Genomic DNA, 26,633 nt, shown 5'->3' with positions numbered 1-26,633 from the left:
GGGGTTCCCCGGGGGCTGGTGGTGGAGCTGGGAGGGGGGGTCCCGGTGCGGGGCCGCTGCCCGCAGCCTGCCCAGCACCGCATCCGCGCCTCCGGTCGGGCACCGCCACTGCCCGCCCCTCCAGGCACGGGGGTACCGGCGGCGCGGAGGCGGGGGTCCGCACCGGACCCGGAGGCCCCTCTGCAGCGGGAGGTGCCGGTAAGGCGGGGGGAGGGGAGGGGCGGCGGGGGCCGCGGCAGCGCCGCTTGTTTTCGCATCTCTTGAGATGCAGCGAGAAGTGAAAGGGGCAAAAAAAACAAGGGCTGCGATCGCTGGTGGGGAAAAGGCGAGTTTCTCCTGGACCCCCGGGGCTGGGGTCCCTCTGTCCCCTCCCCCAAGTGTGTTTGTCCTTGTTTCGGGGGGCAGTAATCCCACCGGGCAAACAGCCTTGGTTTGGCGCACCCAGCAGCTGCGGGGACCGGCTGGGGACAGCCCAAGCGATGCTCAACGGGGCGACTCTGCCCTCGCGGGGGGTGCGGGGGGAAGCGGCGGTCCCAAAAATGTGGGAACGTGCGATTCCGGGTGCGGTGGGTGGCAGCTGGGATTTGGTGGCAGTGTGCTTTCGCTGTTAGTCTGGGAAAATGATGAACTCCTTTTGCGCTGCTCGCAGCTTCTGTAGGGACCGCGGTTGTCGCTTGCGCGGTCGCGGGCTGGCAGCGACAGCCAGCAAGAGAAGGGCTCTGCTGCCTGCAGCCGAGTGATTGAGAACTAAAACTCTTCTGCGTTGTGAAATGTTTTGATTTTTGCATCAAGCAGCCTTGCACCTGGGGAGAATTTTCACCATTTGCGCTTTTTATTGGCATACCTTTGAGATGGGAACCAAATCTTGTGTTTAATTATTAATATCAGACTATTTCCAGTCCGGCTTGCAGAGGACGCGTTTGGAGGGGTGGCAATGGCAGCGCTGCCGAATGAGCCTTTAACCTGGAGCCTAGAAATTGCTGAAGCAGCAGCAGCCAGTAAAACAATCGTGGCTCATTGTAGGCTAACAGTGTTCCCGCTGCGCCGCTGCTTCGGGAGCCGGCGGGGCACCTTAAGTGGCAGCTTTGTAGCTCTCCGTGCTGCTGCTGACACAAACTCCTGGTGACAAGGTGACGAAGTGTGCCAGGACGCGTCCCTCCCCGTCCTCAGTGACACGGGGCTGTGAGCTGCTCTCGGTGTTTTGCAGCGTGAGTTTGGCTTCTGTTTCTTGGGGCCATCCAAAAGCAGATTATTACCCGGCAAAGCCAAACCCGCTGTTTGCTCCAGGTGGGTGCAAAGCAAATGTCGGTCCCTGCTGGGAAGCAGCTGGAGAGGTAAAGATTTAGTGGGGAGGGGTGTGCGGAGGAGTGGGCAGGGGCTGGGGGCTCCCGGGGAAGGCAAGGTGGTGGAAGGAGGGGACTGATGAGGCTCTGACAGTGTCAGAGTCACTGGGTGGCAGCAGCTGGGGAACCCCAGAGCCGGGTCGGGATGGGTATGGAAATAGCAGGAAACTGGGAGCAGGAGGGTTGGGCAGAGGGAAGGGGAATGGCTGGAGAGCTGTCCAGGGGGAAAAAAAGGGAGTGAAGAGCTGGTGAGGTATAGGGGAGGTTGGGGTGCTGGTGAGAGGAGAGAAGGGGGTTCCTGTGCCCCAGCCCCCTTGAGTTTGGCTCATCTGCTGCGTGGGCAGGGGACGGGCAGCGATGCACCGCACATCCCTGCGAGCACTGTGATGGTGTTGTGGGTACAGCACTCTCGAGGCGGAGGGACAGGAGGCAGTTATACTAACGAGGGTGTTTTCCCCCCAGTTGGGCACCCCATGCTGGGAGGCTGGTCTGTGCAAGCGCCAGGAGCCGAGACTGGGGTGGGGGGTTGTGGGAGCCCCGTGTCATCCTTCATAGTGCAATTCCTGAAAAAAGTTATAGCTTTTTTGATGGAGACCCATCTATTCTCACCCCCAAATTATTTTAAAAATACAAGTTCTCCCTGCCCTAAAAACATCGTCCCCTGTCACACTCTCTTTTGTGTGACTTGGTTGTCTTCCCACTGGCTCTTCCCAGGCTTTTCTTGTGGCGGGCAAGCGCTGTGCACCTCCCTGGGGTCAGAGCAGGGCTGCTGCGCGTTGCCTCGATAACACAGAGCTCACAGCGTGGTCCGTGGTGTGCGGGGAAGAGCCTTGGGACCCCCCAATGCTCCGGCCACGCCTGGGCTGTGCTCAGAGTCCCATGTCTGGAAAAGAGACCTGCTTTCCTTGGCAGCAGAGCCCAGCTTGTCTTGGAGACGGGGAGGTTTGACTCTGCTGAGCCAGACCTTGCAGGGAGCTGGAGCTCCTGATGCTCAACACTAGAGCACAAGTGTGATGAGGAGCGGCTGAGGGACCTGGGGGGGTTTAGCCTGGAGAAAAGGAGGCTGAGGGGAGACCTTCTCACTCTCTACAACTGCCTGAAAGGAGGGTGTAGCGGGGTGGGGGTCGGTCTCTTCTCCCAGGTAACAAGTGACAGGACAAGAGGAACCGGCCCCAAGTTGCACCAGGGGAGGTTTAGATTGGAGATCAGGGACAATTTCTTCATGGAAAGGGTTCTCAAGCACTGGCACAGGCTGCCCAGGGCAGTGGTGGAGTCCCCATTCCTGGGGGGGTTTAAAAGCCGTGTAGATGTGGTGCTGAGGGACATGGGTTAGTGGTGGCCTTGGCAGTGCTGGGTTAATGGTTGGACTTGATGATCTTAAAGGTCCTTTCCAACCAAAACGATTCTGTGATTCTGTGATTCTAAACTGAGGAGTTTCTCCTCGTGGTTGTGGGCTGTGGCAGCTTGGCCGTGCCCAGGGTGGTGCAGTGGGTGGAAGATGGACCCCTGGGCGGGCAGAGAGGGAGGCTGCAGGCAGCTCAGGGTGTCAGCAGGACTTTGTGCCAACAGCTGCCTTGGTTTTTGGTGGAGTCGCTCTCTGTGGGGCGGTGGAGATGGCAGGAAGGTGCCTGTGGGCTGCGTGACACTGTAGCTGTGGCTGTGCTCAGACAACAACCGGAGCCCCAGTGCTGTCTCAGCTCTGTGCCATGGGGAGTGGGGTCTGTACCCTGTGGGGTCTGTGCTGGGAGGGACTGGGACTGCTCCAAACTGGTGGTCCATGGCAACACTGGCTGCTTTTAGGGAGGGAAGGAGGTCAGCTGTGGGAGGGTGCTGTTGGGCCTCTGGGCTGAAGCCTGGTCCCTGGCAGGGCTGGGGAGGCATGGCAGGGGTACTGGGGGTCATGGGGGCCAGGAGGGAACTGGAGCAGAGGCAGGTGTGCTGGTCGGTGGGCTGCAGGGACTCTTGGGATCCACCTCATATATTTTTATTAGTGGCCTCTGCCCACAAAGCAGCAGATGCTGCTGAAACTTGTTGAGGAGGTGGAGGTGAGAAGCATTGCCGCTGGCTGGAGTTGCCCCACCGGGCAAAGATGGAGGAGAAGTGAGGCACGAGGCTGTGGATGGGAGGACCAAGAGCTAAACACGAGCTGTCCTTCAGGAGATGATGGGGGAGGACAGTCTGGGTGTACTCATCAGGAACAGGGGGACGTGGAGTCACCACTCTTAAATCTTCCTAACATTGCTGCACCGGGCGTGGGAGCAGCTGGTGGAGGGTGTGACCCACTGCATAGTTCTGGCAGTCACCGTGGGAGTCAAACTAGAGCAAATCCCCAGAAAAGTAAGAGAAATGGGTAGTCCTTGTCTTAGGAGAACACCAGGAGTGTGAGTCTGGTGCGTGGGGGCTGGTGGCATGGTGGGGGGGTACGTGGTGGGTCAGGGTGGGTATGTACCTGGCTGGGATGGAGCCACGCAGGGCGACGTGTGGTGTGATGGTGGGGCTGGGAGACGGGGTCCGCTGCTGGGTGCCCTCACATGGGGTGAGGAGGTGGGTAGGAAACAAGGGCTCTGGGTCACGGTGAAGTTCAGGACTCAGTGGGCAGGGGAGGTGCCTTGCGCCCAAGGAGCAGAGCCCGGGTTGCCCTGTGGGACGGGCTGTGCTTTGTGGGACGCATTGGAGAGGCTGTGGTGGGGTCTGTGCTTCGCTTTGTTTGTAGGGTGTGTTTGAAACGGGGCTGCCGCTGGGCCTCTCCACGGTTCCCGCTGGGCCTCGTGTTAAAGACAATATTTTGCACGTACGGAGAATTGGCAAGGAGGCGGCTCTGCGGTAGATAGGGTACGGCTTGGGATCGAGGGTTGTTTTTTTCCACAGCGGGGACCAGAGGCAGAGCCAGCTCTTCCCTGCAAGCATGGAGAGTGCCACCAGATGCTCTGTGCCTCCAGCCGCCCCCTCCTCTTGTGCTCCTGCTCGAGGGGCTGGAAAAGGCACGTGGTCCCCCTCGCTCTGCAGAGCAGGCGAGGCTGTTTGTAGATGAGTCTTCCAGGAGATGTGGAGCTGCCATGTGTCCTCCGTTCCGTGGCGTGCCTGGCGTGCGTGGCATTGCGTGGTGGTAGGTGAGGAATGGAGGAGCACGGGGCAGCCTGTGTCCGGGCTTACAGATGGGAAAGTTTTGCTTTCTTGTTTTTGAAGATCTATTCTGTCCAGAATAAAGAGCTCAGATAAACCAGCCACGTGTGACAACCAGCCAGGATCTCTCACCTGAGCAGTGAGTGAGGTAGAAAAAGGTTATTATTGATAGACATTGGGGACCTTCCTAAAACTCCATGTGTCTGTTGGGACGGACTCCTGAGTACAGGTGCCTCCACAGACTTTCTTCTCCTGGCTGTAGGGCCTTCTCTCAGATCTAGGTTTATTGTGACAGCTGGTGAGGCCTACGTGTGCAGAGCACAAGTGTGTTGGTGAGACCCGTTTTAGGTGTCCTTATACTAAGCAGGAAAGAAATGACTCTGACGTGCTCTGACATGGACTCTTCAGAGACATCCACAAAGGATGTCCTGAGAACAAAGTGCTGAGTTCTCCAAGTGTTGATAACATCGCTGTGAGTCCAAAAATTATCTGCAGTAACTGATAATGCTTCTGAAGGACAAAGTTCTTGAGGCAGGAATAGGCATATGTTTGCAGACAACAGAACTGAGATACAATAAAAAGAAAATTTTATTGTATGCAAGGGCAGTTAAAAACCAGCAAGTCCTGTTGAGCGTGGAGCTGTAGGACATGGCCTTAAAGACCTACACTACAAATGACTGAAAACTAGAAAAACAAAGCTGCCACAGGGGAGAGAGGCAGAGAGATCATGGACACAGCTGGACTTCTGATCCTGCAGGGGCCATGATCAATGCTGCAGAGGAAGGCGAAAAACCCCCAGGGACCTGTGCCAATCTGCCCCGGGGGAAAAAATTCCTTCCTGACCCCAGACCTGGCAATCGGCTGTTCCCTGAGCATGTGAGCAAGACCTGCTGCCCACCCCCCGGGGCTGACCTGGCTCCAGGGGACACCAGCACTTCCCGACCCCTTCCTTCCAACCCCTGGAGGCATCTCAGGGGCTTTCCAGCATGGCAAAATACTCCAGAAGTGATAGGCCTGGGAGAAAAGATGTCATTACCAGCCCCTGCAGGAGACCATTGGGTGCTCCAAAGTGTTGGGAGAGTGAACATCTTTGAACATCTCTACTTCTCATTTCTAACGGGTGTTGCATCTGGCAATGGAAGAAGTGTGGATGGGGAGCTCTGGGGTGGTCTCCAACTGCCAAGAATGGATTTTCTTGTTGTTTGTAGACTGTTGACTCTCAGCCTTTTCCACTGATATCCATCTGAAAAGGCTCGGTACCCTTGGGGACCCCCAGGTGTTAGTGGGTCTTCTCATGTCATGAATGGCATTGGGTCCATTCTCCAAAGCTTAAAGCAGGATTAAGGTTAGATCCAGGTTGGTATCTCACCCTGCTCAGAGGTAGAATTGGATCAGATGACCACCAGAGACCTCTTACAGCCTGAATTCTTCCACAGTCCTGTGGCTACAAAATAGCTCTTCAGTGCAGAGCTCCCAGGCGTGGGATTCAGCCTGTTGCCTGCAAGGCTGAAATGCAGCCTGTGATGCCTGTTATTAACGGCTGTGGGACCTCCTGCTGCAGGCACATGAGGCTGCCATCAGCCTCCCAACCTCTCCCAAGTGTCTTGGTGCCCTTGGGGTGGATGCTGGACATGCAGCGTGCATGGCAAGGAGGAGACCTTTGAATGGCAGAGGAGTCACATGGAGCTGCCTGGGCAGAAGGTGCAGAGCAAGAGGTGCCATCCTGATGGGAGATGAAGGCCAGACTGGTCGTGACCAGAACTGCATTGGGGATGCCATGTCGCCCTCCCTGCGTTAAATGCTGCCGAGTGGCGTCACGTCTCTTTGGTAGGCCCTTTATTCCACTCTTCTTGGGAAACAGGCATCCCATGGGCCCATGCTGCCTGCCTTCTCCATTGTGGTTTTCTTCAGCCCTCCAAACTGATATGTTCTTCCTCGACCTTGGGGAAGCTCTCTTCCTCATCCTGGGGGAATGGCTTCCTTGGGAGGTATCTCTTGCTGACCTCTGCTTTGAGATCCTGGTGTGTGTCCTAGAAGAGATCTTCCTCATCCTCGCTTGTGCGGACCTTGGCTTTTCATGAACATGCAGCCCTTTTCCTCCAGGCTGGAGGTGTCAGTGAAGAGACAGAAGTAATCCCCTTGGGAACAGAGCAGGTTCCAGATGTCCCACTTGGTCACTGTGAATTCCAGTGGCTCCTCAGAAACCTTCTCAAAGATCTTCCAGGTGCTCTCCCAGGTTTCCTCCTAGGGCTCCTCCCAGGCTTCCTCCAGAGCCTCCTGCAAAACACTGCAAAGAAAGCAGAGTTCAGCTGTGGTGGAGATCTGTGTGGAGAGGACAAGCCTGCTGATCCCTGCCAGCACGCAGGCCTTGGAGCCTGGTTTGCTGGACCCATGGCAGAGATCATGCAGGCACTTCCAGCTGTGGGAGGGAGCAAGTCCAGGCAGTGGTGCCTGGTGAATCTGTCCCCAGCAGAAATCAAGGGAGGAGGAAGGCTGGCTGAGCACATGATCCGGAACTGCCTGGGAGACTGGAGGTTGGATGCTGGTGGTGGTAGGATGCGCCCATCATTTTCTGGTTACCTTGGACTGATGGTCATATTCTTGAGCCCTTAGACCTTGGGAACCTGAACTGTGTCCCCAGCAGCTCCAGGGCTGGCTTGAGTCTGGCCCAAGAGGAGGACAGGGCAGTGGAGGAGGTGCAGCTCTGGCAGGACCAGGGACTGTGCCCCTGAAAAGCCTTGAGGATCTGGGATTGTAAGACCCAGAGGTTGAGATGTTTCTTGTTCTGGTAGCCACAACCGGGACCCTCAGGAGTTGGCAGCTGCTCCAGCATCTTTGGTTCCTCCATCCTTAGGCCCCATGGGCCCATGGTCCATCCCCAGTGCAGGCTTCCTTCTCTGGGAGCAAGCAGTGGGTCGGCACCACAGCCCCTGCCTTCTCTGGCCTCACACCCACCAGCCCCTTGTGCGAGGAGATCACATCAGTCGTCTTCTTGCTGACATTGGGACCCTCCCATATCAATGAGGAGAGGAGATAGGAGAAGATGTGGGAAGGGGAGGTGAGATGTGGGGCCAGGGCTTGAGAGGAGGTCTTCAGTAGGGTGAGGAGGGGACAGAGCTGCCCTGGGAAGTGGCAGGACCCCCCTCTCAAGAGAGTCTGGCCAGGGGTCAGGGGTGACAGCAATGGGCCAGGGGTGGGGACTTGTGCTGGGCAAGTGGTAAGGGGATGAGAAGCAGCCCTCTCTGCCACCGTCTTCCTCTGGTGGCACCCAGGGCTGACTTGGCCAGGACCAGCAGGCAAGGGGCAACTCGGGTCAGGATGATGTCCGTAAAAAGGTGAGGGCACAGTCAGAAGCTCAGCGAGGGGATCTGGAGGCACCAGGAGAGGCCACAGGGACAGCCGGTGTCCACATGCACCAGGGCCCCTTTCCACAGCAGGTGAATCGTGGCTGAGGGCACCCCGTGAACAGTGTCACGAGTGTGTCCGTGCTCAGTCCTCCACATGGAGAGGTCTCCAGCTGACATCCCCAGCTGGAGCTAGCTTGGATTGCAAACTGGTATGTTTGGGAGGTGCCCACGTCACTGGGTATGGCTTGGTGCTCAGACACGCGCCAGATTTCTAGGTGGGCAACACAGAATTGTTCACAGCAGCAAAACAGATGCTGACTGTGAAATGCTGCAGCTGGATATGATGGACCTTGGTGGCCGGGTAATAAAATGACACCGTTTCAATGAACACAAGCTAATGCTCAGGGGAAAATATGAATTATACCTACAAGGTACTATATACTTATATACTTACTTACATACTTGCCCCATTACCACTTGGGGAAGATTTTGGAGTCATGGCAGAGCATTCAGTTGAAAGGGGAGCCTGGGGCTCAGCAGGGACCTCTGGGTCCTGAGCTGTGCACGGGTTGACTGAGTCGCAGGGAACGTGAGCTGAAGTGTCACCATACGCCTGCCCTGTTCTTGCCTGCTCGTGGCACATACGTGCTGTTGGCCGCTGTCAGAGAGGTGGACATCTCGGCTAAGCTGTGTGGTCCTTCTTCTGGTTTTATATCCCTCACCTGCAGCGAAGACATGGTGTTGCGATATCGCAGTTTTACTGCCGGTCAGTGGAAGTGCTGGGGGTTACTAGCGCTGGAGTGTTTTCTAGATCTCTCCTGTTGGATTATTTTCCATGTTTCTTCTGTTTGGGAGCAGGGTGGTTTCTCTGGTGGTGTGCTCTCGGGCACTGCTCTCCGTGGGTGACGCTGGAGGCCTGTTTTGCTTGCAGACAGGTTCCCCGTTCACACTGGGGTTTTTAGAGATGGGGTAGTATGTTCCCCAGCACCACAACAGTTGCCTCATGTTTTGATAACCCGCTCCTTGTTGCCCTATTAGCGATAGGACAAGAGGACACAGCCTCAAGCTTCCCAGGGAAGGTTCAGGTTGGACATCAGGAAGAATTTCTTTTCAGAAAGGTTCATTAGCCATTGGAAGGGGCTGCCCAGGGAGGTGGTGGAGTCACCATCTCTGGAGGGGTTTAGGAAAAGACTGGACATGGCACTTAGTGCCATGGTCTAGTTGACAGGGTGGTGTCAGGGCAACGGTTGGACTCGATGATCCCAGAGGGCTCTTCCAACCTGGTTGATTCTGTGATTCTGTGATTCTGTGCCCTCTTCGAGCAGGTGCTGAAGGTGTTCCTGTACAGCTGTGAAGCACAGAGTGTTGTTTTGTTCAGGGAACAGACTATGAGCTGGTTTACTGAGGCATGGACATCAGCTGCCTGACCTTGTATAGGTCGGTGCATTACCCTTCAAGAGCTAGCAAGGTTTTACGGGTGATCCTGCATTCAGTTACATCATGTTGTATATGAGCTTATTTCCCTTCCTAACAGAGAGGGGATTTTGGCCGTGACTCCTGCAGGATCCAGCTCTGGATCTGTACCTCTGGATGCCGCTAGCGGTGACATAACCCCGTTGTGTCTCATGAGTTGGTCTGGCAGGGCAGGCTGGTGTCTTTCCGCAACCAGCTGGGTCCCAGGCGACTTTCTGAAACTTCCCTATGTGCTTGCTGGGACCGAGGCTGTGGGCAGCCAGATGGCTTCTCCTCCCTTCGTGTCAGCTGAAGTCCTACCAAGAACCGTTTTGCTTTTGCCTGGTTAACTCCAGGAGTGGAGGAGGGACACCCAGAAACGTGTGCTGTGCTCTGCTCTGACCTGCTGTAGGAGGTTGTGGGTGGCTCAGGCAGCGGGAGCACAGCCTGGGCCTCCGAAGGGCCCAGGGGGACCATCGGTGGGGAAATTAGGAGATATGAAGTGAGCCTGAGGGGATGGCTTCAGATTGCCATCTTTAAGGTCCAAAGCAAGGGCATCTCAGCTGATCCCCAGGCACAGGATCTCTGACATCCCCCCATGTCCCTTGTAAAACCAGCCAGACCAGCTGGAAAACAGTTCCATGGCCATTGGGCTTTGCATCAGCATCTCTGGGGGGTTTGGAGAACATGGAGGCATCCTCTGGTGAGGCACATTCGGGAGCCACCCTTCTGCCATCCACCCCACCACCAGCCCAGGTGGTTGGTGGTCCCCGTTGTGTTCCCCTACATGTGCAGCATCCTGAAGACCTGCTCCAGTGCTGCCTGGGCACTGCCTGCCTGGAGCGTAGCCCCATCCTGCTGGCACAGCGTTCGCTTTCTGCTGCAGGAAACCCACAGCAAATGGCTGCTCTGGGTTAGCAGGGGGTTTGGTTTGCTCATGCGTTGGCTGTGGGAATCGGCCATTGCAGACCTCGGAGTAGGCTGGTTGCCTCCCAGAAGAAAGCCCAGCCTCTGTGTAGGTGACAGTATCCTCGTTCCAGGTTTCTCTTTGCTCTCCTTTGCGGGGCTCACGTTGTCTCATTGGCACATTCTTCTCACAGCGGCATCTCATTTTGGTATGAACTCACTTAGGTGCAGTTTGACTTTCCCTTCTGGCTTGGTGCTGAGGGTGTCCTGGATGTCCCCCCCAGCTCATCCTCCGTCACCTTTGGCACTCACCTCCTACATCGTTTTTTGCCAGCCTTTGCATGATATTTTATTGTATGTGGCAGGGGGGTTGGAATCTTTTAAGGTCCCTTCCAACCCAAACCATTCCATGAGTCTATGATTCTATACGTTTTACACTAAATTATTGTCCTGTATCATTGATACATCAACGGCTTGAGACTGTTTCTCCGACACAAAGCCATTTTCCCTTTCTTCCTGCCAGTTTTGGCAAAGGGCCATACAGCAGTTACTGCCTGCGACTTCTTCACTGCATTTTATCCCGGTGCTCCCAAATCTTCCTCTGCGTTTGTGCACCTCCTTACACGGCATTTTTTTGCATTTGCTTTTGCAGAAACATTGGCGTGCCGCTTTCCTTGGGTGCTTTTGCTCTTGCAAGAGCTCTTGGCTCTTCCCTGCTCCATTTAATGTTCCCCTCTTTGCAAATGAGCTTGTTCGGCGGCTCCACGCATATCTGATGGCTCTTTGTAGTCTGCAGGCAAGCTTGTGGGTTTTTTATCCTGTTAATAGTCTGTCCCAAACCGGTACCCCTCAGTGCCCATTATCAAATGGCAAGTGTCTGCTTTGCACGACAAGGCACCAGTCTCCTGTTCCTCTATAGCCTGGATTACTTGTTCAACGTGTATCAGGCTTTGAAGGCTCCTGCAAGGCACCGGGGACTTGGTGGAGGTCACGCCATGCACGGCAGAAGGGGAGTTTGAAGGTGCGCGGGTAGGAGTGTGCGTGTTTTTGAGGGATATGGCTGAAAATGGAGTGATACATGCAGATATTTTGAGTTGGTGCTTAAGAAAAGGGGAGACATTGCGGTGCTTGGTGTCTGTCTCCTGGCACTTCTGTATTTTCTTCTCATTGGAAGGATCTTGGGGCAGTTTCTAAACTGCAGAAAAGCCTACTTTGCCTGTATTAAAATATCCTTTGGAAACGGTTTTAACTTCCTGCCCAGATCGAAAGGCTTTGTGGAAAATATATGGCAAAACCATAGTCAATCTGTTGAAGTACAGATATGAATGGGTAGAATTAATGAAATGTTCTATTTTATTGCCAGTTGTATTGTATGAATCTTTGCTGTTTTCAGTCAAGGAATATAACCAAAAAGGTTTATCATAATTCTTAGTCTGTACCAAATCTGAAAGCAGAATCAGTCAAAGCTAAAGAGATAAACACAATTTGAAGTGGACTGTTTGCCTGTCCCACTTAAACATAAAACCCCCTTGGCTTAATAGTGTAAAAAATTGGATTTTAGTGCAAAACAGCCTGATATTGAAAACCCTTTCTCAAATAAATAATTGTTCCAAAGCGACTGGGATTTCTGCAGGAATGAGCATTACTGGAAAGGGGGAACTTGCAGGACTGGGCAATAAAGCAGATTTCTTTTTTTCCATCACCTAATAATAAAAGAAAAAAAACCTGACTGAAATGTATTTACGGTTTAATCATTGTATTTGTGCTGTGACCTGTGTGCTTGGAGATTTAATTCCCAAAGGCAGGGCTTTGGGAAGTTATTAAAGTCTGAACATAAACGATACGAGGGTTTTTGTAATTTTAAACTTTGAAAGGAGGATTGAATTTATAAACTTCATAACTGCATTTACCGGCAACTCCCAGCACGGTGACCCCAGCGTCGCGTTTTCCCCCCATCACTCGGGTCACTGGGGGTGCGTGGGGCTCGGTGCGACTTGCCCCGTGCTCCACGCGCCCGTTGTGCTCGTGCTGCCTGGCTCCCGCCTGCAGCCGGTACCGCTTCTCACGGAGCTTTTCTACCCGACGCAGGTTGTACACGACGCCCAGAGCCCGGGACGGCGCGAGCAGGTGGTTTGTCACGCGACGATGTGCCCGCGCCCTCGATGACCTGCCCGCCGTCCCCGTCCCCGCTGCCTGTCCTGGCCGGCGCCATGGGAGGATGCTTCTCCAAGCCCAAACCAGGTGACTGCCCTCTGTGCCCACATCCCGTCATCCCCATGGGGAGAAGTAGGTCAGCGGCGGCGGGCGCTGGCCGGGGGAATGTTAATTCTTGGTTCCCGCAGGGAGGATTACTGGCCCGTTAATCCCCCCAAATTCCTTGGCGCTCTTGCTCCCAGGCAGGGAGCTGTGTGGGGGCTGCAGCAGTGCTGGGGGACGGTAGGTGGGTGGGAGGAGAGCTCAGCCTGCACCCTGCAACCCCATCCAGACACCCGCTGCCACCTCTTCCCTCTCCCGTCTCCTCGTACCCCACCGCCCTCCCTGCTCCTGCCTCCCCGCAGTGTCTGGGGACAGAACTGCCCCCCTCGTACCCCAGGGTGGCTTTGTGTAACAGCCATCCCCGTACGGACATGTGTGGCTCCAGCACCTTCCTTGCTGCTGCGGCTTTGCCACTCACTGGCCAGCCCTTAATTTTATCCCTGCCGGAAGGGAACGGCCAGGGAAGGAGCAGGACCCACCTACTGCTTGATTTCTTGGTGCCTTCTCAGTCCCACCACCCAGGCCAGGTCCTGGGACTGTTCCGCTCTCTGGATTTTATTTTCTTGGTGTAGCTTGCCCATATCTTGGTGTAGCTTGTCCATATGTGCTGCCTGCGGCGGGGAAAGCAGCTGTGGGCACCTGGAAGTCAAGGATGCTCCCCTTGCCCCGCACGCTCCCGCCGCGGCTGGGCTGGCGGCGCTCCCTGCTCTTTGCGGTGTGGCGAAGGTGGGCGTGCGTGGGAGAGGAAGGGGCTGCGGTGCAGGCTGCGTAGGGAAACTGGCTGGTCAAGGGAGGTCTGGTGTGGAAGTGCCAACGTTAAGCCAGCAGCGTGGGTTTGAGCAGGCACTGTGTGGTCGCCTGAGCTCATCGTACCCGGCAGCACCTGCATCGCCCCAGCGCTGGTCCCCAGGGGCCGATGCTGGTGCACTGGGGGCTGGTGAGCAAGGAGAGCTCCCATCCTGCAGCTTGTTTTGGCTACCTAAGAGGGAGCTGAAGGACCACCCTGTCCTTGTGACCTGCTCGTGCCCAAGGGCAGGGGGAGTCAGATAGTTGGGCTGATCTATCAGATCAGTCAGCATCCACACATAGCCCCTGTGGGTGGAAAAGTGTCTTTTGGGGACCTTTTGTTGGCAGCTTGTCTTCATTGCCTCAGGCAGTGGGGGTTTCAGGTTGAAGGACTCAAAAGGTCAGGCAGATACAAGTTGTGTCTGCAACCCACCAAGCACCCACTGAGTGAGGTCCTCTGCCTTTGCTTTGCAATGCTCGAGGGGAAAATAAAGGTGGTTTTTCTGCCCTTGACCTGTGATTATTTTACAGGTCACTGCAGTGCCAGGGTAATATGGCCTTGGACACTGGGAACTGTAAGTTTTCCTTGGCGAAAACCCACGCTGTTTATATCCTTCCTTGAAATGTTTGAGGAGTGAAAACTCACCCAGGAACAAATGCCTTTGTTGCCTAAACTTGTAACAAACTCTGCTGGCAGTTCCACTTTATTTTGTACACCGTCAGCAAAATCGTGTTTCATCTTGGACCGGCGCAGGAAGCGCAGCGCTCTGCAGGCGCGTTTCCCGAGCTGCAGATTTCCATGCGGAGCCGTATTTGCATAGCAGGGCCAAATGACTGCAAACGCCGTCCTCTAACGTAACGCGCTCTCTGCAGCTCTGCTTTTGATTAACAATCTTCAAAGGCTTTTGACGAGCCTTTCCCCAGCCCCTGGTCAGCACACAGCTGACTGCGGTGCTTCGTCTCGGCGGTTATAAAACCTGCAAATGCCGTGAGGTAAACAGATGCGTTGGCAGATGCCGATTGTTCTGCCAGAGAGGTTTCACAGCCTTTTTATGATATTTGTCATTCCCGTTTCTTGCGGGAGCTGTGTGCCATCAGAGCTAAGTAGTGGACTGTCCTATTTCTAAAAATCCACCTGTCCCCTGTACGAATGAGAAGCAAATCACGCACGGATAGAGCAGAGCTATTTCCTCCATCGGTGCTGTTTTGACATGAAGGGAATATTTCTGATGCAGCCTGAAGTCAACAGAATTTATTTAAACACTTGAAAGATGTATACAAGGTCCTTCTCTGCTCCATCTTCTTATATCCAAGAGAGACCCTCAGTCCCCCTGAGCACCCTCAGCATTTCTCGAGATAACCTTGACATTGCTGTGTGCCAGTAAAACCTTTTAACGAGCAGATCATCAGCACGAGAGCTTTGGGGAGTGGGGTCCTGCAGCAGTAAATTACACTGGCTGTACTGAACTCTGGCTGCTGCTGCAGAGCCCGACCCCATCCTGATATTTAAGTGTTTAATTAAGAGCTGATGTTCAAGCAGTGAAGTAATCCTCTGTCATCTCTAGTGCTGCAGTCCCGTGACGCCGGATCCTCTTCTGAAGGCCCAGTTCTCAGTCTCCGCATCATTTTTTTCCCCTTTTTTCCCTGGGTGCGTGGTGCATACGCAATGAGCTGCCAGCTGGCAGCCTGCGTGGGATCCCAGCGCCCGCTCCAGGGGAGCAGCTGGGTCAGGGTGACGGGTAAAGGGAACCGCCGTGCGCCAGCGACTGCTCGGTGCGAGCTGCGGCAGCGCCGGCTATGCACCAGGCGTGGGAGAGCCCCTTGCAAAACCTATAAAGCTGGATTATTTCTCTTTGCACTCTCTGCTGGGCTCAGTGCTTGATGGTGGGGCAGGGCAGCAGCTCCGGCACAGCACGGCGTGTCTGTGGGTGAACTTTGCCCTCACACAGAGGATGCGTTTGGCTCTGAACAGGGAACATGCCGCCTTGGCGGGGACGCTGCATGCTGCCGGAGGGGATGCCGTGGGCTGTGTGTCCTTCTGAGCCTGGCTCCCAGGGTGCCCTCAGGCTTGGCTGGCAAGTCCTACCTCCTGGTTTTTGGGAGCGTGGCGTTTGCTGAACAGGGCATCTGGAGAGGGAGGGTAGAGCTGAGCAGGTTTGGTGTGATGGTTTTGTCGTTAGCTCTGTCATTTTTAATAGAAGTGGTTTGGAGTCTCTTTGAGACCACCTAAAGTAGTTGTCGTCGTCGAGGTTTGCAGTTAAGAGTCAGCACGGGCGAGCCCAGGGGATGCCTGGACGGCGCAGCTCTGGCAGGGCAGAGCGAGACCCCCAAATGTGCCCCGTGGCAGTGGATTTACTCTGTGTTGGCTGTGGGAAAATAAACCCTGCTGGGGTAGACCAGGCGTCCTGGCTGTGCCCGCCGTACCTGCCAGTCCCTCCATCATCACTGCCCTTGATGCTTTTCTGGTTTCCAGCGCTGTCGGCACCGTACAGCCGGTACAAGGTTGTTCCCTGCTCTCCGTGCCCATTTGCCCTGTGCCTGTAGCCCCTCAGCAGCAAACCTTGAGGCATCGCAGGGTTTTGTGGTTGGGGAAGGCAGACACACCGCTCTCCCCTCCGCCGGTCCAGCTCCTCCATCCCCTATGGCCAAGCATCTCCATCTCACCCAGACTCCCCCAGATTCTAGCCAACTCTCTCTTCCCCTGCACTGCCGTATTAATCTAGGATTTTCCTTGTTTCTACTGTTTTAAGTATGATACTTCAAATGGTCGTAGTTTAAATTTAGCCTCTAGAAGGGCACTGAGCCATACTGGGAATGTAATCCTGTGGTAAAGAAGTCTTGGCTCATTTAATTGCCCTAATTTTTTAAAATAATGACCATAGCCCTGCACTGCAGCCCAGCCACCCTCCACCTGCCAGCACCCTGCCCGCTGTTGATGCCAGCTCATGTCTCAGGTACCTGCCTAAAAGCAGGCAGAGGTTTTGACTTATCCCACGAGGCTGTGAATAGTGATGGAGAAGGAAGAAATTTATGAGAGATGTAATGCGGCATTAACGACTGACTGCCAGGTGTTAATGACATGAGGCACAGCACGAGCATCGTGGCCACAGCGTGAAAAAAACCCTGAGCCAACGGTGATAAATGGGCTTGGGATGCCGTTCCTGGGTGTGTGTGTAGGGGTCCCAGCAGTGCTCTGACCTAAAGGCTGAAAACCTGGGAGAAAGAAAACTTTGAGTCAAAATTCATAGTCTTGACAGGAGTCCATATTTTAAGCAATTTTATGATTTTGGGGAGCTGACTCAGGGTTTTTGGATATGAAGAGCTGGCAGTGCTGAGGTGTACGTGGATGTGTGGTATTAGCACCTGCTAAAGCTCAAATGTTTCATCTGCTTTTTTGTGTATTCTTACAAAATACTTCCAGCCCTGGCCTCCTGGTCCTTCATATGTATGTGTGTGTGTATATCTATAGATTAAAAAATACATATATATTAAAAATGTATGTGAACACACAAACACACATACATACACATACATATGTATATAAGTGATGCTGGCGGCACACGGCAAGCAGGCATATCTACATCTATATATCTATATCTATCTATATCTATATCTATATCTATCTAATATATCTATATCTATATCTATCTAATATATCTATATCTATATCTATCTAATATATCTATATCTATATCTATATATCTATATCTATATCTATCTGTATCTATATCATCTGTATCTATATCTCTGGCTGCATACATATACGTGCTTGGAGAGCAGCAGTGGCTCTGCCCTGGAAGCTACAGCTGTCACCCTCGTTCCCACCAGCCGTGGCTGGGGCAGTGCTGTTGCGTGACAGCGGTGGCCTTGGCCAGTCCCCGAGGAGCTGGCCACTGCCCAGATCTGTAGGCACGTGCCTACAATTTTCCAAAGTTTGCTTTAAGGTCAGGAACCTCTTCTAGGAGCTATAGAAAATGACTGGCAAAGGGATGGAGCGTGCTGGACCCAACCACCCCGTGCCAATCGGATTTCAGAATTAAACTTGGGTTTATAAATGTTTCATTTAAATGTCGTTTTCCCTGATGGCAATTGAAGCAGTTTGCTGGATCAGCTCAGGTGCCGCTGAGCCCCGGATTCCTGGAGGGATGATCCCTGGGGAATGCAGGTCTCGGGCCAGAGGGATACCCCATGCGGGGTCGGGGGGATGAGGAGGAGGAGGAGGAAAAGCGGGGATAAAGGGTCGGGGAGAGGCAAATGTGAATTGTCCCCCGTGGAGGCAAGTGGTGAAGTGTGGGGCCCAAAATAGGAGGGGGGAAGACTTTATAGCTCTTTTTCTTTTCCTCTGGACATTTGTCCAGCAGTGTCAGTGAGCACCGAGCGGGGATGGCTGGGAACGCTGTCACGTACCGGTGCCAGAGACCTGCTGCTTTTTGCATATGTTTTTCTGACTGAGAAAGAAGCTCAAAGCTCAGAGCTAAATTTCCACCTTCATCCCCACAGGTTCATACCCCTGTGGATCAGAGAGCACTCCGGGTGCTCACCTGACCCTACTGTAGTTTGGAGAGCAAAGCTCTGGGGCATTGGGCCGAGCGAGAGGTGGGGGTTGTTCCCTGCAAGGTGAATTCACCAGCATCAACATCACCGTTAGGGCTTGGAGCTGCCAGCGTTGCTGGTGCCAGCCCAGTCTCACCCCGTGCCGCGGTCGGCAGCAGTAGCAGCAGCAGCGAGCTGCCCGGCTCCGGGGTCTGGCTGCAAGGATGCCCAGCCTCGATCGACTGCGTGAGCTGATGAAATAATCCTCCTGTTTCTTTGACTGCAAGTGTTTCACAGGGACTGGCATAAATGGATGTTCGTTATATTTCCTAACTCTGTCCTGGAAAATCCGCGCCTGCCTTCCAAGCGCCGCAGGAAAACAGTGCTTACGGAAACGGCCTCTTTGCCGGGTACCTGCGGGGGGCTGGGCTGCTGCTCTAGAGCTCCAGGAACAAATTTGCTCATAGCAACACTTTTTTTTTAATGCATGGTGCTGGGCCTCTTACTCTGCAGTAAGTCCTGGAGTTAAACTTCTGAACACAACAGAAGTTCACATTTTCTGTCGGTTCAGCGTGGATACAGAGAAAGTTGCTTTACTGGACCTGTCTGTCAGAGCCCCTGCTGAATCCCTCCCACCCCACACTCACCAGGGGAGGTGACAAAAAGCCACCCCATCCCCTGCCCTGCCGAGCTGGCATAAAAAGCAGAAACTCACAGGACTCTTGAAACAACTGCTTGCCACGGCCACTTGCTTTTCTCCCTTCCTAAATGACTGACCTTCCCCCGACCTTTTCTTCCATCATCTTCTCAATGGACTTGCAATAAATGACGTGGAGCAACAGATGAAGCTGGGAAGATCCAGCACCCTTCTCCCACTCTTCTGGGGCACGTTGTTCCCCTCTCTTTGCCTTTTCTCAACCTGTTTAGGTTGTGAGCTTTCATTTTTATCTTCTGCACGGCTTTTCCCATTCATGACATCTATAAGATGGCGAAAGCTCAGCAATCCCCCATTTGCTTGAGACACTTCTTCAGTTTCTGGCGCTTACCCCCGGCTCGCTGTAGAACTCCCCTGGGGTTTGTTATAAATATTAATGGCTTTAGTTTTATGAAATCTCTAGGAGCTAAAGGGATGTTTTTCACTTTATGATGTGAGAGCTCATCACCGGCTTCTGCATAGAATAATATAATTGTAGAAATGTTTTGGTTGGAAAGGACCTTTAAGATCATTGAGTCCAACCGTTAACCCAGCACTGCCAAGGCCACCACTAACCCATGTCCCTCAGCACCACATCTACACGGCTTTTAAATCCCTCCAGGGATGGTGACTCCACCACGTCCCTGGGCAGCCTGGCATGTCTTCACCAGGGTGGCTGAGCAGAGCCCCTGTGTTCCCCCTCTGTACCTGCGTTGGGCGGACCAGCAGCACATCCCAGTCAAGGCAGCGGGAGGGCGGGGGGGGGGGGATGGAGGGGCAGCATCCTGGGGCCGAGGGGACCTGCTGGCTCCTATGTCTCCTCTGATGGTCAGGAGGGATGCACTGCGCTGGCACAAGCAGCTCCCACGTGTCTCTGGGTCCCCCGGTCCCCAGGCCAGGGATGCTTTTGTTGTCAATCCTGTTCAAGGGTGTACACCTAAGTAACAAGGACAATCCTTGTTTTCTCAATGCTGAAGATTCACTCTACACTGAAAACCTCATGCAGAAATCATTTTGGATATTCCTAGTTCATTACTAATTGGTCTCCATCTAATGAAGCAGCTTTACACACCATGCAGACTTGGCTTTCTCTTTCAGTTAATGTTACCTACAAACAATTAAAGGGTCTTTTGAAGTCTGCCTAAGCCCAAGAGGCCTTGGCATGCCTCACGTTTAACTGCCTGAAGCTGTTTTCCACTAACCAGGGCAGGAACTGTGAGCGAGGGGTTGTTTTGCACCGATGACCAGTGTCTGCTTGCAAGAATATGTGCTTTATGCATGCAAAGGTGCCCGGTGGAGAAAGAACAGTGGAATAATGGGCTCGGGTAATCAAGCCGAGTTTGATATTAAATGTTTTATCTTCCCAAGCAAGCCAACAAAAAAATGTCTGTCCTGATGTTTGTCAGCCCCTTTCGAAGTCCAGGGAAGGAGGGAGAGGCAGAACGGCAGCAAAACCTCTGGCTTCGTTTTAATGAAGATTTCTGTTCGCTCCTGCAGTTGAAGTGAAAATCGAAGTTGTGATACCCGAGAAGGAGAGGAGCAAGGAGGAGATGTCGCCCAACGGGAAAGCCAGCCCCCTGATCTACAAAGTCAACGGGACTGCCCGGCATTATCATCTCGAGGAGCATCCCATTGCCAGCAATCCCTACCACAACCCAAAGGATGTGGTGGAAGCGTCCGTGTGCCACGTGAAGGACTTGGAGAATGGACAGTAAGTGGCTAAAATTTTTGCAGGTAAAACTTGAGAGACCTTATAACCCAAACTGAACCCCCTGTCTTGTTCTTTAGAGTTTCTGGAGATGATAATTTAACTTAGTAAAATATATTTTTTTCGTCTTAAAAAATGACACCATGGCCAAATGCCAACTGTTTTTTACCAGAAGGTCTGCTGTTCCCGGCACGGTCTGCCCTGGGACTCATCTTAGAAAGATGTGATGTTCTGTAGCAGAATTTCTCAACAGGCTCTGCTCAGCTCATGTTCAACAACCCTGATGATTTTTTATAAATTTATAGCCTTAGTAGTTTTACAAAGCAGCATGAGTAGCGTATGGGTGGAGCTGATGGGGCAGATTGTGAGCTCCATCACTTCTGCAGTGCCTTGCTCTTCTAGCCGAGCTCCTCTCTTTCAATTTGCTCTTTCACCAAGGATGTAGTTTTCCAACTTTTTTTTGCTAATGGCAACACACTTCAGCTGTGTACAGTTTCACTGCCCTGATTTAAGAGTTTTCTGAAGTCTAAGTAGTGCCTGTCCCTGTCACTGTGCTTTACAGGCTGGTGTTTCGTTTCTGGGGTAGACGTGCCTTTTCTGCAGCACGTTCCGTTAGTCTGATGGCCAACATCTCAGCGGGCTCTGTCCTTGTGTGAAAGAAAACATAGATCAAAATAGCTTTTATTCCAGCAAGGGAGTGGTGTCAGGTGTGCGGGACACAGCAGGAGTCTGGCAGCTGTTTGCTTTAAATTGAACTATTGTGATAATGTTCTAGAATAATCCATGCACTACAAGCTACTTTGTGCTAAACTTAAGGGGCTTCATGGGCTATAAATTCTTCTAATTAGGTAAGTTCATCCAGGAATAAACTGTTTTTTTCATTGTGATGAGAATTTACGTATTAGACTGTTCTACAAAGGGATGCACTGGCCTCTGTTGGATTAAATCATAGAATCAGAGAATCGTTTTGGTTGGAAAGGACCTTTAAGATCATCGAGTCCAACCGTTAACCCAGCACTGCCAAGGCCACCACTAACCCATGGCCCTCAGCACCACATCTACACGGCTTTTAAATCCCCCCAGGGATGGGGACTCCACCACTGCCCTGGGCAGCCTGTGCGGGTGCTTGACAACCCTTTTGGGGAAGAAATTGTCCCTGATCTCCAATCTAAACCTCCCCTGGTGCAACTTGAGGCCGTTTCCTCTCGTCCTGTCACTTGTTACCTGGAGAAGAGACTGACCCCTCCTCGTTACACCCTCCTTTCAGGCAGTTGTAGAGAGCAAGAAGGTCTCCCCTCAGCCTCCTTTTCTCCAGGCTAAACACCCCCAGGTCCCTCAGCCGCTCCCCATGACACTTGTTCTCCAGACCCTTCACCAGCTCCGTTGCCCTTCTCTGGACTCGCTCCAGTAAATCTTCACGTGATGAGGTTGTGGCTGACTCTGCAAGCTGTGCTTCAGCTCAGAGAAGTGTTGGAGGGCCATGAGGACCTGGAGGCAAGGAGAGGTGGGGTGATGAGTCAGTAGAGATACACTGGACTGGAAGGCAAGAACAGTGGCTGCAGGGCTCCTGCTGGGAGGCGATGGGCAACCCACTGCCTCCTGCACAGGTGAGCAGCGACAGCAAGGCTGGGGAATAGGGGACCTGAGGCAGAGCACAGGCAGTGACCAGGATTGCCTTGAAGCTGGAGAGAAGCAAAAAGGGGAGACTATCCTGGGAAATATTGGTTGCACAGGGAGGGTCCTGTTCCAGCATCCAGACGTAGCCTAATGGCTGAGCACCAAGTGTTCACAGAGGCAGCTTCTGCTGACTGTGTGTTTGGGGTGTTACTAAAAGAGTGTGCTCTGCTTTACTGCCCCAGCGTGAGAAGGACATTGGAAAACTAGGGCTGCAATAGACGCATTGACTGGAAAGCACGCAGGGTAGTGGATAAAAAAATTCAAAGAGCTCTGCCCATCGCGGGGAAGGTGAGGAGGGAGCTGGCTGCAGTCTGTGAGAACACACCTGGCTGCAGGTGGCTGTAGCAGGGAGCTCCTCAGCTAAAGCCTGGGCTAGAAACTGGCATCGGTCTGGAAACTGGACTCACACTTCAACCGTATGGTGCATTCAGCTACTGGAACATGCTACCAAGTATGGCAGTGGACTTGCCATCACATTTTAAGTTGAGAATAGCTTTTTTTCTGGCAGGCTGAGTCTAGCTCAAAAGAGAGGTGCTGCGAGAAGGTCCCATGTCTCGTGTAAGCGATGGGCTAGACCAAAGGAGTCCCTTCTCGCTCGGATACCCAGAGGGGTTTTCTAGGATGCTTCTCTCAAGGAGCGTGCTGGGCAGGGGTGTGCATGGGCACAGCAGCAGCGCGGGGCACTGGCACAAGCGTTCGGGCACCTCTACGTTGGGTTAGTGGAGCCTGCAAGCACAAGGTACTCTTTCTGCCGACCCTTTCCATCTTTCTGGTACCAAGATGGCCTCAGCAGAACCAGTAAAAGATACTGGAGGATGAACCGTGGTGCTCCTGTACCCAGCAGCCCCACAGCAGGCTAACTGGGGGAGGTCAATGAGCTGCGACAGAAAACAGCCCCCAGCGCTCCCTCAGCTCCTGAGCAAAGGTCCTTTGCAGGCCAGAGCTGAGTTTTAGCTGGTCCTTCCCAAGTGGGGAGTGGAGTGGGGCAAGAGGACAAATTCCCAGCTGAGTAAATAGCTCAGCGGGGAGCAGCGCAACGTAAGTAATCCTCTCGCTCTGGAGTGAGTGTGGGATTGGGATCCTTGAAGGTGGCTCTGTGCTGCCTTGAAGACACCAGGTCTTGTTTTTGACTCTCTCAGATCACACAGTTCATTGGGTAAGTTGTAAACTCTTTCCCTTATCTTATCTTATCTTCCCATAGAGTTATGGCTGTCATTTAACCGCAGGTTTTATCTGAAGTACTGCATGGCTGAGGAATGCAGTAGGACTTGTACTGCTCTGTTCCCCTTGTGCTGACAGAAGGACCTCCAAGGGCCAAGTGTCCTACATGGGGAGGGAGCACAGCTGCATCACTCGGGAGTGGGGCTGCCAATTTACTGGGACAAAACGGCTCCCAAGGGCAGGCATGATGGGCTCTGCTGCTGTTTTCACCCAAGGTGGCAAGGAAATGGAGCATTTGCCCTTACTCTAGTGGGACAGTTGATGCAGGTGGAGCAGGCACCTGCACGAAGACTTGTCTAGGGTGGGTTTGAAGGTGTTACAGGGGTGCTGGTGGACCAAGCCCTGGTCTCATCTCCGTGGCTGTGAAGCAGAGAGCGGGACAAGTGTCTCTGTAGCCTGGGTGCAAGTGATGGGATAGAGTTGGGATGTTACCCAAAGAGGAATGAGCACGCAAAGTGAGTCCTGTTCTTCTGGGACCTATCGTGCATGAAGAGCATTCAGGGATCACATGTTGCCAGTAGCTTTCTTGAGCACATGGGGTTTGCTGTGTGCACAGCAGTGTATTCAGCTCACCAAATGCAATGTGCCAGGCCTGCTGTAGAGATGGTCCCCTTGGTGCAATGGGAACAACCAGGATTTCCAGATAAACATCGTTGTGCAGGGACAGGCTTTCTGGCTGGAAGAAGGGAAGTTTCCAGGGAACGGCAGCGCTGCACTCCGTGCCCAGCTCCCTGCAAAATGAGGGCTCACTCCTCATCTCTCTGCTCTCCTCCGTGGTCAGCTGGGAGGTTCTGCTGTAGGGAAGCAGCTGCTGATAATTGCATTGGGAAGAGGTTCAGTGCCTCGCACAGGGCCATGGATTGCATGGGGTGTGTCGAGGCTGTTGGTTGTTCTCACCTGAGTGGTGAGAAGAGAAAAGGATGTGAGGACAGGACATGTTGGGATGAAGATCTGGTGGAAGTAGTGTGAGGGCTGCAGACCAGCTCCCAGTCAAGCCGAGGGATTTAGAAGGGACTTTTTAAAATGCCGCTTTCCAGCACTAACGGCATCATTAATCACTCATGCAGCAGATGGGGATGCTCAGGACCTCATTCTGTCTTTGCAGATGAGGTGCATGATCAGCAAAGAGATGCTTTTGGCCAGAACAGGGGTGGCTGGAGCCTCAGCCTGGCTTGGCCGGTCAAGGACCAGGTGACTGCAGCTGGGGACGTGTGACACAGAGAGCCCAAAAATTGCAAAGCTTTGCGTGTAAAGGATTCCTGCTGTGCTAATGACGCTTTTGTCCAGGCAAACACGGGGCTGAGGGCCAGCAGCACCAGGGAGGCAAAGCCCCTCCGTGGTGCAGAGCTGGGGCCAGCAGCCCAGAGCAAGCAGGCAGGTCGCTGCGTGAGCTTTACTCTGCAAAAAAACAGCTGAGGGAAACAGCAAGGAGGTCACACGTCGGTCCTGAGGGTTTTATCAGGAAAAGGTGACCCACGTTGTTGACCCTGGGATGTGGCCAGGACCAGACCACGACCCCCTGAGGCGCAGGGAGGCAGACCCCAAGGCCAGAGTACGCAAAGGGTCAGAATTGGCTCTCCTGGTTGTCAAGCCTCAGCAATGTTGTGTTTGTTTGAGTGAGTGAACACAAGCCTGGCAGGGACCTGCTGAGCTGGTGGGGCCAGGAGGGGAGGTGGTGTTGCAGTAAAACCAGTTTGGTTTCTCGCTCACACTATATGCTGAAAAGCTTTATTCTGACCCCCTGGACTTTGGTGGAGACCACCAGCCCCTTTCCGAGCAGCTGGGGAGGTGCTTTGGACCACCTCTTGGCCCAATGATGGATGAAGGAGCTGCCACTCAATGGCCCAGCTCGGATGTGCCCCAGGCTGGGAGCAGTAGAGCCACAGGATCACAGAGTGGTTGGGGTTGGACAGGACCTCTGGAGATCATCCAGTCCCACCCCCTGCCAAAGCAGGGTCACCCAGAGCACGTTGCACAGGGTTGTGTCCAGATGGCTTTTGAAAATCTCCAGAGAAGGAGACTCCACAACCTCCCTGGGCAGCCTCCAAAAGCTGGCTTGGTGACAGGAGTGACCCATGCCTGTAAGTCACCTGGAGCCGGTGGTGAGCAAGTTGAAGGAGGGAGGGAGCCTGGCAGGACCAGGGCTGGGGTGCAGGGCAAGGGGGTGGCATCTGCTGCCAGGTGGATGCTCTGCCATGTGTTTTCCATGCTCCTCTTCCCCAGGATGCGGGAAGTGGACCTGGGCTGCGGGAAGGCTCTGCTCATCAAGGAGAGCGGCGAGTTCCACGCCGTGGGACACAAGTGTCCCCACTACGGGGCTCCGCTGGTCAAAGGTCAGTCTGAATCGCATCCTAGGAAACTAACCAAGGGCATCAAAGTGTTGGCAAAAGACAGCCTGGTGTCCATCCAGCTGTGTTGCCAGGCATGGAACAGTGCCATGCCGCATGCTCAGCATCATCTTGGCATCTTCTCACTGGGGGAAGGCAGGGTGAGAAAGCTGGGGGTATGCAAACCTCCTGGGAGCACTTCGCCACAGCTCTGGTTTGCTGGTGACCCCAGCTTGCCACTGCTGGTCACGGGGCTGGGGCTTCTTTGGGTGGCTTTGAAGAACAAAACGGCACAGGCACCATTAAATTAGTCTTCTGCTTCATTCTTCAGCTGGACCTGAATCTCTCTTGGATGGTACGAAACAGCTGCAGGTCACTGTCCCCACACAAAACCCGGCTTTATGGGGCTTTTCATATTGTTCTGCTTATAGGTTCCCAGCCACTGAGGAGTTGAAAAAATGTCTTAAAGGGAAAAAGAAATCACCTTATGATTTTTCAGGCCACTCAGTGTTAAAAAACCCTGCAAAACCACAGCTCCCTGTAAATCAAAGTCCTGTTTGTGGGGGAAGGAGGAAGCTCTTTGGGCTGATGGGATCCTTTCAGTAGCAAAAAGAAATGTTGCTGGTGTTATCAGTTGAGGTGGGATGAGGTACAGTGGTTTCCCGTCTTGGTGCTTAAATATATGCATCCAGGCATCTTCTTAGCATGGGCTTCAGGCAGGTCCATACCCAGGGTCTGAGTTAGGGCAGCAGGCAGTGCTGAAGCGTGTCACCCAAACTAGGGGAGGTGGGATCCTGGGGAAGACAGCAGAGCATCCTGCTGAGTGCCCTCGGGGCAGTGCGGGGTGCAGGCAGCCCTGCTCTCAGCCCCTCGCCTGGGGCTAGCAGCCCGCTGAGCACGGCAGAAGAAAGAGCCCCGCGCAGCTCTGGTGGCCAGTGGAGGTGAGAGCTCGCCCCTTTCGGAGACCTGCAGGCGCATCCCTGAGACTGGCCGCTCGCACAGGGATCTCGCTGGGGAATACAGAAGTTGCTGCAGGAGTGGGTGCAGGGGCTGCTCCTTTGTCCCCACGTGTGGTGGATGACGAGACGTGGCACTGCTGTGCCTTGGCAAGCGAAGGCACAAGCTCAGGACCAGCCCAGCATGGCCAAATTGTAGCTGTTTGCTCTGCCCCGGTGTTGTGAGCCAGCTCTTTCAGGCAGGGAAAGCCAAAGTCCAAGGTAGCAGGCTCTGAGCAAACACTTTTGAGGAGCGAACTCGTGG

The 26,633-nt window shown here is 53.7% G+C and overlaps 1 protein-coding gene across 2 annotated transcripts in view; it reads left to right on the top strand.

Moving 5' to 3' along the window:
- Positions 1 to 12,381: 12,381 nt before the first annotated feature.
- The window catches only part of AIFM3 (AIF family member 3), a 40,051-nt gene continuing 25,799 nt past the window's right edge, over positions 12,382 to 26,633 (top strand). For both annotated transcript variants that reach the window (XM_068412777.1, XM_068412776.1), the window contains exons 1-3: positions 12,382 to 12,412; positions 19,938 to 20,151; positions 25,270 to 25,379. In XM_068412777.1, the coding sequence (XP_068268878.1) occupies positions 12,382 to 12,412; positions 19,938 to 20,151; positions 25,270 to 25,379 (355 nt within the window). The remainder of the gene's footprint in view (positions 12,413 to 19,937; positions 20,152 to 25,269; positions 25,380 to 26,633) is intronic.

Source organism: Nyctibius grandis, chromosome 14 (genome assembly GCF_013368605.1).
Source record: "Nyctibius grandis isolate bNycGra1 chromosome 14, bNycGra1.pri, whole genome shotgun sequence".
Classification (NCBI taxonomy): Eukaryota; Metazoa; Chordata; class Aves; order Nyctibiiformes; family Nyctibiidae; genus Nyctibius; species Nyctibius grandis.
This window is presented reverse-complemented; position numbering and strand designations above follow the sequence as displayed.